Genomic DNA, 17,703 nt, shown 5'->3' on the forward strand with positions numbered 1-17,703 from the left:
TGATGGTTGGATAGAGGAAATGTTTCATTCACTGAAGAATGACAGTGTTGTGTAATGATTCTTCTTCCTCCTAGAAAGGTTTAACTGGATAAGCTCTATGTGGTTCTGTCGCTTTTAAGACCTGACTGGGAGGGAGCCTTGGAAATAAGACATTGCAAACTCTGCCTGAGAAATGTATTCTGACAGTCCTTTTGATGGGCTTTACAGATTCATTAAAATTCTTTACCTGCCCATGGTATCATGGATAGTGACAAAAGGGCATGGAAACATTATCTGTATGTTCAGTTTAATAAATTTCAACCCTACAGTCTCCCTGTTTTATCCTGGTGAGGTAGTCCCTCACTCATCAGTTCTGACTCTGGAGTTATCTCTTAGGTTTTCTCACGAGGCTCACTCTGAATGAATTATTCTTTTGTTTAACTGCCTGATCACTTTAGTGGTGTGCACTGCCTATGGTTTACTCTTTGTGATTTTTAAGGTGGTACTTTAAAAACTACCTTCACTCTTTTCTTTTTTTTGAGTACCTATTTGTCTGGTTGCTGGGACAGATTAAAAATGCACTTAAATGTGGGAAGAAAAGTTCCCTTCATATATTTCCTTACCTCTGCTGATACACTTACTTGAGTTGATAAGGAATTTGAGATCGTTATCTGCTAGATCATAACTTCAAGGCCTCCTTCACAAGGTATAAAGGTGTAATTCTAAACAGGTACATCTTAGATTTTCTGATGTAATCAATCTCCCTTCGTCTTTCCCAGATTGAAAAACTGCCAAAGGAGAAGTTTGATCCCCTTTGTACTTGGAGGTCACTGAAATTTTTTCCCCTAAAGTTTCTTATTTTACCAGGGTATGTAGGTGTAATGTTATGTTTTCCCTTTTAACAAATGGAGAGGAATGGACGAAGGATACTGCCTTAGAAGGCTTATATAGCTAGAGTTATTTTGTGAGCCAGTTCTCCCCTCCCACCTCCTTTCAGGTAGAAAAAGCCAGAGACTTTGGAGTCAAGGTGTGGGTCATGGCCGAAATTCAAGCCCTGGGGCATCATATCCCTTTGCTTAGAATAGAGAATAGCTAAGAGAGTTTCTCTGGACCCCACCAGGGAATCCTCAGTGTTGAGGTTCACTCAGTGTTTTCCTTCTATGTGCTGTGCCAGTCTGGATCTAGCTACTTTATTTTTTTATTTTGTTTTTTAAAAGATTTTATTTGTTTGTTTGACAGACAGAGATCACAAGTAGGCAGAAAGGCAGGCAGAGAGAGAGGAAAGGAAGCTGGCTTCCTGCTGAGCAGAAAGCCTGTTGCAGGGCTCGATCCCAGGACCCCTGGGATCATGACCTGAGCCAAAGGCAGAGGCTTTAACCCACTGAGCCACCCATGCACCCCTGGGTCTAGCTACTTTAGTCAAGAAAAACCTATTGTTTCTACCTCAAGGAGATGCACTGTAGACATTTAGTTCAATGAGTAGCCTTTTATATGCTGCTCTCTAAATAGATGTATAAAAATCAAATATAGTTGTTCTTTGGAGAGGTGGGTGTGGGGGCGGGTTGGGATTCTTGTAGTTACAACGTTCTGTTGTAACACTTGATAATTAGGAGGCAAAAATAATAAAATGGGCTGGCATGGCTCAATAGTACCCTCTAATAATGGTGCAAGCCCCATTGTCATGTATGTTCCAGTCCAGTTTCTGTAGTGGGAATTACAGAGTGGATGGTACCCCTAGTTGGCCTTACGGAAATAGCTACTATCTCATACTCCAAAGAGTCCATTGATTCTAGGATTGAATCAAAACTGTTTGTAATGATCAAAGGACTCCCTAATGAAAAAAGTTTAAGTGAAAGAAATGCCCAAAGCAGTATAAAACTAGAAGAAGGAAATATAGATGGCAGCCCATAAGGAGGATCGTTCTGAAATGTGTTTCCCATATGTGCCTGTTGGTTTGCCGTCGCCTGGGTCTGAAGTACCATTTGTGTGATGTCACACTTAAACTCTGCTTAGATTTCATAGATGTGAGTAATAAATGTTTCCTTCTCCTTACATCATAAAGTAAGCCAATTAGAAATGTCTTTATTTTTAAGGTGGCTCAGTGCTGCAAATGGGCAGTATTTTCTTTAACTATGTTTTTCTTGCTGCAAGTTCCTTTGAAAAAATAATTCAGGTTTGCAGGTAGTAAAAATACGAGGTGAGGTACAGAGTGCATGGAGCCTCAAATACGGTTTTCCAGGTTTCTGTGTGCCGGCTGTATAACTGTGGTTTTTATTTATCTCTAAAATGTGAAGGCTGACGTCTGTACCCAAGCATCCGTGGGACTGTTGTGAGCATACAGTGAGATCACGATAGGAGCATCGTCAGTCACTATAGAACATTACACAGATGGGAAGGATTATTCATTCTAACCGCTAATATGAATGTGGGAATCATCAGATAGTCATATTCAGGTCTTTGGAAATGTTGGGCCTAGGAAGTGATTTTACTTGACTTTCATGGATCAGCCTACTTTGAAATTAACACTGTTATATTCTCTTTGCCTCATTAAGACCAAATTATCTTTAATTAGCTTCACATAAGTATTAGATATTATACCAAATGAAATTTTGTGTCTGCTGCTCAGATTGCTGGGTGGTTAAATCTTACTTACAGATGAGTTGTGTGCATGTGTGTTTTCAAATTAGCAAATCTAAGATAAGTGTACAGTTCAAAATTACAGCATCATTCTAAGTGGATGCTCATTGAAACCGGCGGCGAAGAGAGGCTGCTGTGATGCAGCTGGGAAGGTAAGGAAAACACCCTTGTACAGCAGAAGGAGCAGGCACCGTGGCACCCAATACCAGTCTGCCCTCAGGACCCCTGAAGTCTCCGCTGGGATTGTTTTTATGCATGTGTCAACCCGCAACAAAACTGGCCTGCCTTCTGCTCCCAGAGTCAGCTAGCTGCTAGGTGCGGTATGCAGATAAATAGGTATATTTAAAAAATCACTTGTTTCTTGGCCACCTCATGGGTGGTTCCGTTGGTCTGAGCACAGTTCAGTTCTGAAGGCAGTTGTGTCTGCCTTTGGCTCAGGTCATGATCCTGGGGTCCTGGGATCGAGTCCCGAGTTGGGCTCCTTGCTCAGCAGCGAGCCTGTTTCTCCCTCTGCCTCCCGCGCCTCCTGTTTGTGCTTGCTCTAGTGCTCTCCCTCTCTCTTTCTCTCTGACAGATAAGTAAAGAAAAATAATGTAAAAAAAATGAAAATAAAAATACTAGTTTTGGAGCACCTGGGTGGCTCAGTGGGTTAAATCCTCTGCCTTTGGCTCAGGTCATGATCTTGGAGTCCTGGGGGTCTGCTCTGTGGTGAGCCTGCTTGCCACCCACCCCCTGGCTGCCTCTCTGCCTACTTGTGATCTCTCTCTTTCTCAAATAAATAAATAAATAAATAATCTTTTTTAAAAAATCGCCAGTTTCTTAAAGTCACTATGAGAAAAATGCCTCAAGACTTGGTTTTTCAGCTTCACCCTGAGTAGATGAGGACTGAATGATTGATTAGGTTGGGAGGGAGACCCTTGACCAGAGAGAAACCTAAAGATGGAATCTGAAGAGGAGTTCGTAGGTTGTGAGCCCCTGATTCCACAAGCCCACAGTTGGACTGACCAAGTGGAGAAACAGGAAGCAGAAACCTTGCGTCCGGCCTTTTATTCCCTGAAATCATGCGGGTCGGGAATACCTGTGGTGTGTGTGTAGCAAAATCTAGAGGTCACTTTTCAGTCCGTATCAGACTCTAGTGTACATCTTTCTGTTCACACCAGATAGTCTTCAGCCCTGTTTGGTCTGTTGAAAATCTTTTTTCTTAACTGTTCTTTTCCTCTGGCTTCCACGATCCATATTCTCTGTGTGGTCTGTCACCACTTCCTTTCATATACATTTTTGTTTGCTCCTTTGTCTCGTTCCATCCCTTAAATGTTTCTTCAGGCTTCTGTTCTTAGCCCTGTGTTTCTTACTCTTTGCCTCATAGCTTCCCCTGAGCTCCAGACGCTTAGATAGAAATGCCTTCAGAATTTCTCCACTTGGACGCCCTATAGGCTTCTTAGAGTTAGGGATCCCAAACAGCCTGTGAACCTTGCAGTGCCCCTATTACCCCAAAACCACAAACACAGCAGTAACAGTAGAAATCTTAGCAAACTAACCTCTTTCTTCTCCTTAGGGATTTCCCATTTTAGCAAATGGCACCCCACTGGCCACTGATTCCACAAGCCGTCCTCTGTCCTATTCCTATATTGATTGTGTGTCCGAATCTGTATCCCACATCCTCAGTATATCCATACATTCCCACCAGAACCACTCAGACCTATTACAGTAACTTAAATCTAATCTTGATTCTCTTTCCCCTTAACCATTTTCCGTGCGATAGGCTAAGTGAATTTTTTTAAACTTCAAAATCTATTCCCAGATCTATTTTAGTCACGACCAATTAACCCTTAGGAAAAAAATCAAAATTCTTTAATATACCCCTTGAACCGTCTTCTGGTTGGGCTCCTGTTAACCCTGTTCTGCATCGTGACACCCCCCCCCCCATATTGTGCACACACTGGTTATAGTGCACCTTCCCTCTGTGAGTGTGCCATGGCCCCCTGTCCCTCAGTACACGCCAGCTTCTCCCTCCTTTTCCCATGTAATGCCACTCATCCTATGCGTTTCTTTAGGAAGCCATTCCTCAAACATCATGCTAGATTCATCCATATCTCTGAACCACTCTTTGTCACATGTTAATTCTAATTCTTATTTAATGTGTCTCTTTCCTGCTAGACTATATGATCTGAAATGTTTGTCCTTTTCCTTACTGCATCTCAGATGGACAGATGGTTGGTCAGATAGCCAGTCCTAGGGACCCGTTGTCAAGAGCGTTTATTAATTTTCCATTGCTGCTGTAATAAATTACCACAAGGTTGTCAACAGAACTCACTTCCTTGTGTTTGTATGACCAAGAACCCCATTTTCTTTTTCTCTTGTTTGCTTGCTTGCTTGGATTTCTTGCTTGCTTTCTCCCTCCCTCCCTTCTTCCCTCCTTTCCTTCCCTCCCCTTCCCTTCCTTTTAAACAAACACGTGTGTGTGTGTGTGTGTGTGTGTGTGTATTTCAGAAAGTCATCTCCTTATAAGGATAGCCAAGTTACTTTTCAAGATAATGATTCCAGACATTAAAACACACACACATACACATACACACACAAGATAGATAAAATGGGATCTAATCCAATAGACGTAAATTAAAAAATGTGCAAAGAATTTACCCTGCTGCTTCTCAGGAACCCTGTCTGGATTTCTTGCCTGATTCTGCTACGAATGTGCTTCTCAACTCAGGATCAGTCACCAGAGGCTCTCTGTATCACCTCCCCTCATACACTTAGGCTCTTTCACAATGAAGCTCATGTGACTGTTACATGTTTGTGTGTGTGTGTGTTTAATATATTTAAAAATATATACATATTCCTATTTTTTTATTATATTTGTGTATATATATATATTTAAATTTTAATTTACAGTGTTCTATTAGTTTCAGGTGTACAGTATAGTGAGTCAACAATTCTGTTACTCGGTGTTCTATCAAGGTTAATGTACTCTTAATCCCCCTCACCTATTACCCATCCCCCACCCACATCCCCTCTGGTAACCATCTGTTTGTTCTCTATGTAGTTAAGAGTCTGTTTTTTTGGCTTGTCTGTCGTCTTTCTCCTTTCTTTCTTAAATTCTGCATGTGAATGAAATCATATGTTACTTGTCTTTCTCTGACTGACTTATTTCACTTAGCATTACACTCTCTAGATCCATCCATGTCACTGCAAATGGCAAGATTTCATTCTTTTTTTAATGGTATAAGACTCCACTCCACATACACACACATGTGCGCGCACACACACATATATCTCTATCCATTCATCTGTCAGTGGACAGTTGGGCTGCTTCCATAATTTGGCTATTATAAATAATGCTCCTATAAAGTCAGGGTGCATATATCCTTTTGAATTAGTGTTTTTGATTCTTCGGGTAAATACCCAATAGTGCAATTATTGGATCATACAGTAATTCTATTGAAGAACTTCCATACTGTTTTCCACAGTGGTGGCACTAGTTTGCATTCCCACCAGCAGTGCACAAGGATTCCTTTTTCTTCACATCTTCACCAGCACTTGTTGTTTCTTGTGTTTTTGATTTTAGCCATTCCACCTGGTGTGAAGTGATACCTCATTGTAGTTTTGGTTTGCATTTCCCTGAGAAATGATGAGTATCTTTTCATGTATCTGTTGGCTGTCTCTGTGTTGTCTTTGGAGAAACATCTGTTCGTGTCTTCTGCCCATTTTTTAATTGGATTATTTATTTTTTGGGTGTTGAGTTTTATAAGTTCTTTATATGTTTTGAACACTGATGCTTTATCTGATGTGTCATTTGCAAATATTTTCTCCCATTCAGTAGCTTGTCTTTTAGTTCTGTTGATTGTTTTCCTTCACTGTGCAAGAGCTTTCTATTTTCATTTAGTCCCAATGGTTTATTGTTGCTTTTTTTTCCCTTGCCTCAGGAGACATATCTAGAAAAAAAGTTGCTACAGCCAGTGTCAGAGAAGGTACTGCCTGTGCTTTCTTCTAGGATTTGTATGGTTTCAGGCCTCACATTTAGGTCCTTAATCCATTTTGAGTGTGTTTCTATCAGTGGTGTAAGAAAGTAGACGAGGTTTATTCTTTTGCATGGAGCTGTTTAGTTTTCCCAACACCATTTTTCCTATTGCATGTTGTTGCCTCCTTTGTCAGTGATTAATTGACCGCTATAATTGTGGATTTGTTTCTCTGCTTTTTATTCTCTTCCATTGATCTGCATGTCTGTTTTTGTGCCAGTACCATCATGTTTTGGTTACTGCAGCTTTGTAGTATAACTTGAAATCTGGAATTGTGATACCTCCAGGTTTGTTTTTCTTTTACAAGATTGCTTTGGCCATTTAGGATCTTTTGTGGTTCCATTCAAATTTTAGGATTGTTTGTTCTGGTTCTGGGAAAAATACTATTGGTATTTTGATAGGAATTGCATTAAATCTGTGGATTTAATGAACAATAATTGTTCTTCCAGCCCATGCATATGGAATGTCTTTCCGTTTCTTTACATTGTCTTGAAGTTTTTTCGTCAGTGTTTTATAGTTTTCAGAGTTTAGGTCTTTCACCTCCTTGGTTAAGTTTATTTTTGGTTCAGTTACAAATGGGATTATTTTCTTAAATTCTCTTTCTGCTGCTTTATTATTGGTGGGTATAAACACAACAGATTTCTGTAGATTGATTTTTATATCCTGTGGCTTTACTGAATTCATTTATTAGTGCTAATAATTTTATGGTGGAGTCTTTGGGTTTTCTGTATAGACTATCATGTCATCTACAAACAGTCAAAGCTTTACTTTTTCTTTACCAATTTGGGTGCTTTGATTCTTTTTTCTTGTCTGATTGCTGCAGCTAGGACTTGCAGTACTCTGTTGAATAAAAGTGGTGAGAGTAGACATTCTTGTCTTACTTTTGACCTTAATGGCAAAGCTCTCAGTTTTTGTTTTTTTAAGATTTTATTTATTTATTTTTAAAGTAAACTCTCTCCCCAATGTGGGGCTCAAACTCAAATCCCTATGACCAAGAGTCTTACTCCTCACCAACTGAGCCAGCCTAACAACCCTAAAGCTCCACTGAGTATGAGTTAGCCGTGCCAAGATCCCCATTTTCTTGCTGGCTGTTAGGTAAATGGCATTCCCTGCTTCTAAAGGCCACTCATATTTCTTGGCTTCTGGTTTCCCCTTTCTTCCATCTTCAAAGCTAGCAAAGCTGGGTGGAGCCTTTTATATCCTCCCCTTTTCATCTCATTTTACTAACCCAGCTGGAAAAGATTCTCTGCTTTTAAGTACTCATCATTAGATTGTCCCTACCCAGATAACCCCCCATAATTTCGTCTTAAGACCCGTACCCTTAGTCACCTGCAAAGTTCCATTTACCGTGTCAGGTACGATAGGTACAGGTTACAGGGATTATGGCGTAGACATCTTTGAGGGCCATTATGCTGTCTACTACAGAGCCCATGTTTTTTTCTCCCATAGTACTTACTCCAAAAATTATTTTTACTGGTTTGTGGTTTCATTGGTACTTGTTTAATTTTAAACAGTATTCCTTTGGTTTTGCTAGATAAAACTACTGTAAGCGACTAGTGCTTCATATATGTTTGTAATAAGAATGAATGAATGAATAAATACATATTATGCTCTCAGATCTCATAAACTGCACATCACAAAAGTAGAATAAAGTCCAGAAAGACAAACAACTGTGAATTGTCAGCAGAGCAATCTCCTACATTTTAGAGGGAATTGTTGAGTTTATGGAATGGTTAAATGGGAGGTAAGGAATTTCATTATCAGTAGCATTTTTGTCCTTTTTGAACTACTGTAATTGTGTAATGATATATCAAGACTCAGTTACCAAAAAAAAAGAAAAGAAAAGAAAAGAAAAGACTCAGTCTTTTGTGTTAATTTAAAGGGGCATGAGAAAATAAAGTGGAAATGTTTCTTCATCCCTCAGCATCTTTACAGAATCATGGAAATTTAGAGCTAGAAGGGATCTATGGCCAATTCTCTTGAGCTAAATAAAGGTAAGATTGCTGCCTAAAGGAAAGATAGGCTCAAGATTCTAGATGACAGGGTAACTTAAATGGTAGTTTTGAGATACAATATTGCTTAAAGTGAGAGAAAGCAAAAAGAGGAAGAATTTTTGTTGCTCTTGATTGACAGTGGCTAAAATCATTAATTTTCAAAAGGTGTAATCATTAAAAAGTATTTTCCATTGGATCTCCATGAGAATAAATAGTAAATTATAATAAGATGTGAATTACCTTAGTTACTGAACACTAAACTACAAAGTACAAAAGCAGATTTAAATGTAGAGAAAACTTTAGTGCATGAAATTGAGGTCATATGTGCTAGTGATGTATGACTTACAGGAAGTAATAAAAAGGGGGAAAAGAGAAGTAAATGGTATACTTTTAAGCTGATGGGACCTATTTTAAGGGTGGAATTTAAATTGCTGTTCTTTAAAACTTGAGTTCTTGCCCCCCTCCCAGCTATATATAAGGAGGGGGGAACCCTGATCAAAGTAGATCTCTCCCCTCCCCATTCAGAGTATACTTCTTAAAGTAGACCAGCAAGCTGTCTTTGTTTGCTGTTCCTGAGCAGAAAGAAGTGATTGATGCCATTTTTATATATTTCAACTTCCTCCCCCTGTGCTACTCATTTGAATGAGAGGAGCCCTTATAAAAAGAAATGGTGTCATAGGTTAAATGCATCTGCCTGGGTGTCTCTGCGTCCTGAGGTTGTAATCCTATGACAACATTTTATTTCCTCAACATCTTACATACAGATGTTTGGAATATATATGTTTTTTTAACTCAGAAATAGTGTGCTTTTATTAACGGTATTGATGATTGATTTTGAATGTTTTTACTTCAAAAAGCCAAATCTCCTAGTGGGTGGAATTTTATGAAGCACCTGTTAAGCTTTAGGGAGGAGGACCTTTTTGGCAGCGACCCAAAATACATATTTAAACAATGAGCCTGCCAAAGTCAGGAAATTATAAAACAGTTTTGAAATTGCAGAATCTGCTTTTTTTATTACCCTCAGGTTTCTTTTGCAGCTTGGTTATAAGTTCTTTCACATGGGATTTACTAATGTTCTTACTATTTTAAGACCAGATTTAGAAAAATAAAATCAAGTTTAGAGAGAGATCTCAGGTTTGGGTGATAAAAAGACCATCACATTTTAAACTGAACTGTCTTCCAGAGAGTGTAGGCTCACACTCCCTAAGCCTTTTGGAGGAATCTATGACTGAGGGTAGCCTGGGTGGCTTCCTTGAATGGTATTGCCCCTCAGGCTATCCACTTTGCCTCTGTGTTGTGAGCAAAGCTAGATGTTAAGTGTGCCCAAAATAGTGTGAAAAAGCTGGACACACAGAAGAATGTGGGAAACCTGCAATGGGTGTTGCTTCTTGTCATATTCTTTTTGACCTGGATCTTCTAACCTCTTAAATCTCAGATTCATAATTTTTGCTTCTACTTGCAAAATTTAAATTCAGGGACCCAGGGGCAAGACGGCAACAGTATGGTCTGTGTATATCCCAGCAATGGGATACTCTCTGTATAATTTTTTTTTTTTTTTGCATTTGTAATAATATTGTTAAGCAGGTCCCTACCCCCCATTTTCTTTAGCTGTCATTGTAAGTTCTATGATTTCATTACACAGAGCAGGAATCACTTGAACTTCACATCCTCCTCACAGTCCAGCAAACCAGGGAGTTTTTGTTAAAGTTTTTGGTTGCTGAGGAGGGCCAGGGAAGGAGATGAACCAAAGGGACAGGAATGAGAATGTGATCAGAGCATATGTTATCTCCAAGTTCTCCAAGACATCTGATGGGAACGGGTATACAATTCTCAGATTTCTCTTAGGGAAACATTTCTGTAGTCACGGGTAGAAAAAGCCAGAAAGGGAAGTACAATTCAGATTCTCTGATCTTTTTGTATTTTCCAGTTCTTTAAGTCTTCAGCCAACATTATCACTCTTTACTAAGTATGACGGAGTGAGAATTGAAAAAATCTAAAGCCACATTTCCGTAAAGTAATTTGCTTTTTATTCTTCTAGGACACCCATCGTGCTTGAAATTTTGTCCTGAATTAACAACAAACGTCAAGGCCTTAAGGTGGCAGTGCATCGAGTGCAAGACGTGCAGCGCATGTAGGATCCAAGGCAAAAATGCAGTAAGTAGGGCGCACCGCGGTCCATCCCCAGGTAAAGGGCAAGCTTTCAGTGTTAAGGTGTTTCGTTTTTGTAGGCTGTTGCTGTTTTCTTTTTAGAGTTTTAAACACATGTGATGTCAGATTTCAGCAGGGATCATGCTACCCCTTCATTATATTTTGTTATTATTCATGGGCTAAGATGAGAGTTTGTGGCTTTTTACAGCTTTTTCAGTCTCAATTACTTTCTACTATGTTATCTTACAGGATAATATGCTTTTTTGTGACTCCTGTGATAGAGGATTCCATATGGAGTGCTGTGACCCCCCACTTTCCAGAATGCCAAAAGGTGAACTTTTAAACCATAGTTAAAATGTGTTTTATTACATACACATTAGCCTTGTCCAGCTCAGAGATCTGCAGGTTCTGTAAGCGTTTCTTTGCCCCTCCTACCCGCCTTATTCCTGTGGGTTTGGCACAGCTTGTGAACAGAGGAGTGTAAAAGCATTTAGTTTGCAGGTAATGTATATAATAAAGACTAATTCGGACACAGGGATAAAGAAGAGCCTTCCTCTCCCACAACCATTCCCTTATTAGAATAGGTTAGGTAGGTCAGAAATTCAGAACATTCTCTGTATTATTCAGTACCATGTTCAGAGGTGAGATTCCATAATGTTGTAATGGTGTCTCCAAAGTCCTACTACTGGAGGCATCCCACATTTCTTGGCCCTTAGTCGATAATTTGAACATGAGCCTCTGAACCATTTTATCTGGATAAATCCATATGGTGTATGGATTTCTGTCTCTGTTTGTTGTGTAAGTAAGCCTAGCTCAGCTCTTTTTCCTCATTTTATGATATATTAAACATTAAAAATAACTGCCTCTTTATAAAATTTATTCACTTCTTATTGTGAAAGATTTAGTAAATACAGATTGACAGAAAGGAATAAGAAGAATCAGCAGAAATTCCTCCCCACTACACACTTTTTAAAAAAAGACATGGGGCATTCTAAACATGTTTTTGTAATCTTACGTCTTCTCCATCTTTATAAGATTCTAACATCCCCACATCAGTAAATATTCTCCTAAACACGGTTTTTAATGAGTGCGTAGAACTCCATAGTACAAAGAGGTTACACACCTGGTGACTGGCCGCAGTAATGCTTTGTTGGGACAACGTACATGTTGGGTTTTTTTTTAAAGATTGTATTTTTTTTTTTTGACAGAGACACAGCGAGAGAGGGAACACAAGTAGGGGGAGTGGGAAAGGGAGAAGCAGGCTTCTGGTTGAGCTGGGAGCCCGATGCGAGGCTCGATCGGAGAACCCTGGGATCATGACCCAAGCCAAAGGCAGATGCTTAACCCACTGAGCCATCCAGGCGCCCTGCAACATACATGTATTTTAAACTCCTCTAAATGTGTTATGGGCAAGCTGGTACAGCATTCTTAAAATTTTGAATTTGCGTCCTGTAGGTAGAGTACGCATGTTCACCTGGCCCCAATCTCACTCCTTCTTGTCTTGTGTTCCAACTTGCTTCAATCACATGCATTATCCCTGGGTGGCTCCTGAACATACTTGATTTTGCAACCCCATGTGTAAACAAACCATAACTTACTTAACCGGTCCCCTATGGTGGACATTACAAATGTTTTCAATTTTTTCCATCCACAATTATTTCCTTAAGATAAATTCCTAGGGGAGGAATTGTTGGATCAAAGGCCATGTACACGAAACATTGTATCAGTTTTCAGACTGACCACCAGTGTGTGAGAGTACCTGTTCTCCTGTGTTTTTGACCAACACTCACCATTACTGTATTTCATTCAGTCTAAAACACATTAAAAAAAAAAGATGGTTTGTATAGTCATTAGTGTCTCATATTCAATGAAATACAGTGCTGTTATTTAAAATTTTGATGTTTCATGATTTTTTTTTTCTTTAAGCAGTGAGATTGAAAGCAGTTTGTGTTTGATTATTGGCTGTTTGTATATCATCTTTGTAAAAAGCTTGTTTTTACCCTTAATCATTTTTCTCTTAGTGTTTTCACCTTTTTCTTACTGATTTGTAGAAGCCCTTTATATTTTTATGTAGTCCAATCCATGAATCTTTGTCTTTATGGCTTCAGTCTTAAATGTCATTCATGCTAAAAGTAAATAAATATCCACATATTTTTCCTGATACTTGTAACATTTAATTTTGTCATAACAGTCATCTGCCCAGAATTTATTTTTATAAAGGATAGGAAGTAATTCTTTTCCTTCCATATAGATGGCTGTTTGTTCGATCACTACTTCACTGAGTAGTCATTTCATCCTTTCCCCACTGACTTGAAATACGACCTTTTGATATGCTAAACTTTTCTATAGGCTTCCGTTGTTTTGGTCTAAAAATTCTTGTCCAATGACCTATTTCCCTATTCCAGATGTATAGTTTTAATTATTGCAGCTCCACAGTACTTAAAATTCTGTTTTAATTCAAAAACTATCTTTTATACTGATATTTTCTTTTTCTTTTCTTTTCTTTTCTTTTTTTTTTTTTAGTGTGGAAGATTTCCAGAAAGAAATTAAACAAATATTTTTTTTTTCCAGAAACTCCAAAAACCGAATGACTTGAAAATGTGTCCCTCTAATCGAAAGAATACATATTATCTGACAGGATCGGGTTTTCCTGTGTGTTTATGTGGTGGAGGGAGGTTTGGTGACACGTTGCAAAAAGCCTCACAGAAGGCTTTGGACATAGGGGCAGGCAGCCCTCTGCTCTCACCACCTTGACCTCTGGGGGAAATTGACCTTTAATGACGGCTTCCTGAGGAGGATGTGGACACAAGGGAGTGACCTACCTTCTGGAATAAAGTTCTGCATACAGGCACCCTTGGGCAGCTTATTTCAGCTGCAGTTTATATTTAATATCTTCTCCTAAAATGAAACATTAAAATATTTTTTTCATATATATATTAATTCAGGGATGTGGATTTGCCAAGTCTGCAGACCAAAGAAAAAGGGAAGAAAACTACTTCATGAGAAAGCTGCACAAATAAAACGACGATATGCAAAACCCATTGGACGACCGAAAAATAAATTAAAGCAACGATTGTTGTAGGTTGAGATCTTATCAAAAGACATCTTTTATGTTGTGCTTTAAAATATAGGCGATTGTAACCCCCTTAGATTCCACTAACTTTTTCGTGTCATTTTACAAACTCAAGGGATGAGGAATAGTTCTCCTTTTGCATAGGCTGTGGAAATTTTTTGAAAATAACATTTTTAATTACAATTGGCATTTGGGGATCTTCTGTTGGCAGTATCTGTGATACAGCAGGGCGGAAGCAGAATGTAAGAATTGGAAACAATCATTCTGCCTACTTTATTACTGGCTTGAACATCAGAAAGGCTTAATTATATAAATATTTTTATGGAGATTTTAAAACAAGAGAGGGATTTATTCACATCTATGAGTGGATCCATTTTTCTTTTTCACTCCAGATAGCATTTTAGAAAAAAAATACTTCTCTGGTGCTAATTTAGTATTCCAGCCTTTAAGATCCCTTGTATGAAGTAGGAGCCTCTGAGAAACCTGTAAATGACTGTCCTCGTGTTTGCACACACAGAGTTCGACAGAACCATTTGGTATGTGCGCATGTGTGCAGGCATACATTTGAAATAACACGTTCGCAGTGGCCTGCACATGTACTGTGATAACCTCGTTTCTGCTAGCCTGTGGCCATACAGTTGCCATCAAGGCCCAGTAGAACATTTAGCAGGAGTTACTTAGAGAAGTCGAGGAAAGATGAGGGAAGAAATCGATGTTTTTTTTTTTTTTTAAACCTTTACACTATAGAATTGATTGTCAACATTAAATAGGGGTTGCATATCTAAAGGAGTTCTGTTGCCCACCTCTTTAAGTTTAGTGAAAGGGTCACTGTGCTGTAGAAATGAATAGATGTTCTGCGCACTCTGTGAACAAACACCAGATCCCTTGTCTTACTTGCTACTCTTCCCCCTCATTTTATCTGAAGCCATTCACTACCTTACCTGCTCTCGGAAGAACCATCTCTCCTGCACCTCTGTCTCCCAGCAGAGAAATAGAAAATGCATGTTCCTTTATTGAGTTGTTTCTTATTTTTTTATGAAAGCCCTTTAACTGGTGGGCATTTTTAAATGGAACTTTTGTTAATTTCTCGAGGCAAACATGAAACATTTATGAATAAAATCTTTCATATTAGCATCATTTGAAGTAGAATTATATGTTTTTGCATTCATCCTGTGTAAGCATTGTTCTCAAAATGGGACTGTATCCTCAGGGCCCAATTAAAAAAACCAAATTAGGATATAAACTTTCTAAACAAAGGACACAGCTGAAAATTGCATCTGGCACCAGTCCTAACTTTTTGTTTGTCCAAAATTGTCCTTTGAGCTTAGGAATTTTTAAGACAGTCTAGGGAGTTTTCCTTTTTACATGCTTTATAAGCATCTTATCCTTTCTGGGCAATAGATTCCAGATACAGTCCAAATGCAGCATTCTAATGGGAAACATTTTAGCTTGGATGATTGTTTATTGGTAACCCTTACTGTGACACTAGAGCTCTCCAGTGTTAACCTGATTTGGCTGTAGCATTGGTGTCAGGCAGAGCTCCTGGCGGCGGAGCGGCCTCAGATGAGCCCAGTAGCTCGCCCCGTTGATCTGCACCAGAATCCGCTGCAGCTGACTGCGGAAATTGTTCGTTAATGTGCAGGACCACCACCACCCTGTGCTCTCCTCTTTGTAATGAAGATATTTTTATAATGCAATATCATATCATTTTCAGGCTTCCATTTCTTCATTATGAGCCTTCAGCTAAATTGATAATTTTTAAAGTGCATTCTTGGGCCCCAGCATTGCCATAATTCACATGCAAATGTTTCTATTGTATAAAACTCTGCTGCAAAATGGGTAGCTTTCCAAGCCCTAGCCTGAGGTGAAGGCAGGCAGCTGCTGCTCCTCTAAGCAGCTGTGGTAGTGGAGTGGCCTCTGGTCTCTATGGACCACACAGCTGGATGGGCAGAACCAGCCTCAAATGAGTCGAAATAGTGTACAGAGATTCTGATGCCAAGTATCTGATAAAGACCATGGTAAATGTGCTGCTTCTTCACCAGACTCCATGTCATGTCTGACCCGCTGTAGCTTTTCTTTAATCATTTCTTCAGTTTTTGCTATTGTTGTCCTTTTTTCAGCAATATTTTATGCTGTAACTAATTGTCTCCTCGACGTAGAGAGTATTACTGGTTATCTTACCATCCTAAGCATAGACTGCTGAGAGGAAGAGGGTATCTTTAATGTTTTAACAACAACAAAAAAGTACTAAGTTATAAGCCTGCCCGAATTCTACTTATATGTCTTCCAGCTGAGTTAAAATTGCTTCTCACTAGAGATAAGATGAGCTTATTTTTTCACTTCTAGATCATACTTAACGACTTACGTCCTTTAATACTTTTTAAAAAGATGTAGGAAATCAGAATGACTTGGGACCATACAGGGGGTACCATTTTTATTGAAGTATCAGGGAAGCCTTGCATGTTCTTTGAGTCGCTTCAGAAATTGTCTTAACTTGCATTGGCCCTGGGTCCACGTGGCTTCTTCCAGTCCCTCCCCGATGGGACCCGGGAGAATCATAACATGCACAAGGAGTGGCTGCTCCCCTTTTGAACAGAGAAACACCTAGATGGAGACACACACACGCAGACATCGTTCTTAGGGTTGCAGTTTGACTTCTTAAGTTTAAGCACATGGAATGCATCTAGTTGCTATAAATTTGTTTTAGCTACCTTTCTAATTCTATTACTGAATGCTGATACTATTCTCTAAATTTTTGCCTAGGTCTGTAACCAGTGATGAAGGATCCATGAATGCATTCACAGGAAGGGGGTCACCTGGTAGGGGTCAAAAGACTAAAGTCTGTACCACACCTTCATCTGGTCATGCTGCATCTGGGAAGGACTCAAGCAGCAGATTGGCTGTTACAGACCCCACTCGGCCTGGTGCCACCACCAAAATCACCACCACCTCCACCTACATTTCTGCCTCTACACTTAAAGTTAACAAGAAAACCAAAGGGCTCATTGATGGCCTTACTAAGTTCTTTACACCATCACCTGATGGTCGCAGATCACGAGGTGAAATAATAGACTTTTCAAAGCACTATCGTCCAAGGAAAAAGGTCTCTCAGAAACAGTCATGCACTTCTCATGTGTTGGCTCCAGGTACCACACAAAAGCTAAAACCTCCACCTTCTTCACTTCCGCCCCCAACCCCCATCTCTGGTCAGAGCCCCAGTTCACAAAAGTCCAGCACCTCCACTTCTTCTACCTCTCCCCAGAGTTCTTCTAGCCAGTCCAGTGTGCCCTCCTTGAGCAGTCTGACTAAGAACAGCCAGCTGAAGGCACTCTTTGACGGACTCTCTCATATCTATACCACTCAGGGACAGTCTCGAAAAAAGGGACACCCAAGTTATGCACCACCCAAACGTATGCGTCGTAAAACTGATTTACCTTCCACGGCAAAATCTAAAGCCCATTTCTTTGGAAAAAGAGAGATTAGAAGTAGGTTTATTGCTCACTCCTCCTCCTCTAGCTGGGGGATGGCTAGAGGACGTATTTTTAAAGCAATTGCTCACTTCAAGCGAACAACTTTCCTTAAAAAGCACAGGATGCTAGGCAGATTAAAATATAAAGTGACCCCTCAGATGGGGACCCCCTCACCAGGGAAGGGGAGCTTGACAGACGGAAGGATTAAACCTGATCAGGATGATGGTAAGCAAAAGGTCAAAGCTCCAAACAAACCTGCGTCCCGTCCCTTTCTCCCCCAACCCCCCAAAAGAATAAATCAATCAGTTCCTATTTGTCACATAGGTCTTAGCTATTTCTCTTGTTCTCACTTCACTTTCATACAGAAGCAGTGAAACTTTGACCTT

The 17,703-nt window shown here is 39.6% G+C and overlaps 1 protein-coding gene across 4 annotated transcripts in view; it reads left to right on the forward strand.

The window, feature by feature from the left end:
* Positions 1 to 17,703, forward strand: part of KAT6B (lysine acetyltransferase 6B) — a 187,686-nt gene that overhangs the window by 121,548 nt on the left and 48,435 nt on the right. For 2 of the 4 annotated variants that reach the window (XM_059397863.1, XM_059397862.1), the window contains exons 5-8: positions 10,665 to 10,780; positions 11,024 to 11,105; positions 13,720 to 13,852; positions 16,611 to 17,542. In XM_059397863.1, the coding sequence (XP_059253846.1) occupies positions 10,665 to 10,780; positions 11,024 to 11,105; positions 13,720 to 13,852; positions 16,611 to 17,542 (1,263 nt within the window). The remainder of the gene's footprint in view (positions 1 to 10,664; positions 10,781 to 11,023; positions 11,106 to 13,719; positions 13,853 to 16,610; positions 17,543 to 17,703) is intronic. The other 2 variants (XM_059397864.1, XM_059397865.1) reach the window with 2 other exon arrangements.

Source organism: Mustela nigripes, chromosome 4 (assembly GCF_022355385.1).
Source record: "Mustela nigripes isolate SB6536 chromosome 4, MUSNIG.SB6536, whole genome shotgun sequence".
NCBI classification, from domain to species: domain Eukaryota; kingdom Metazoa; phylum Chordata; class Mammalia; order Carnivora; family Mustelidae; genus Mustela; species Mustela nigripes.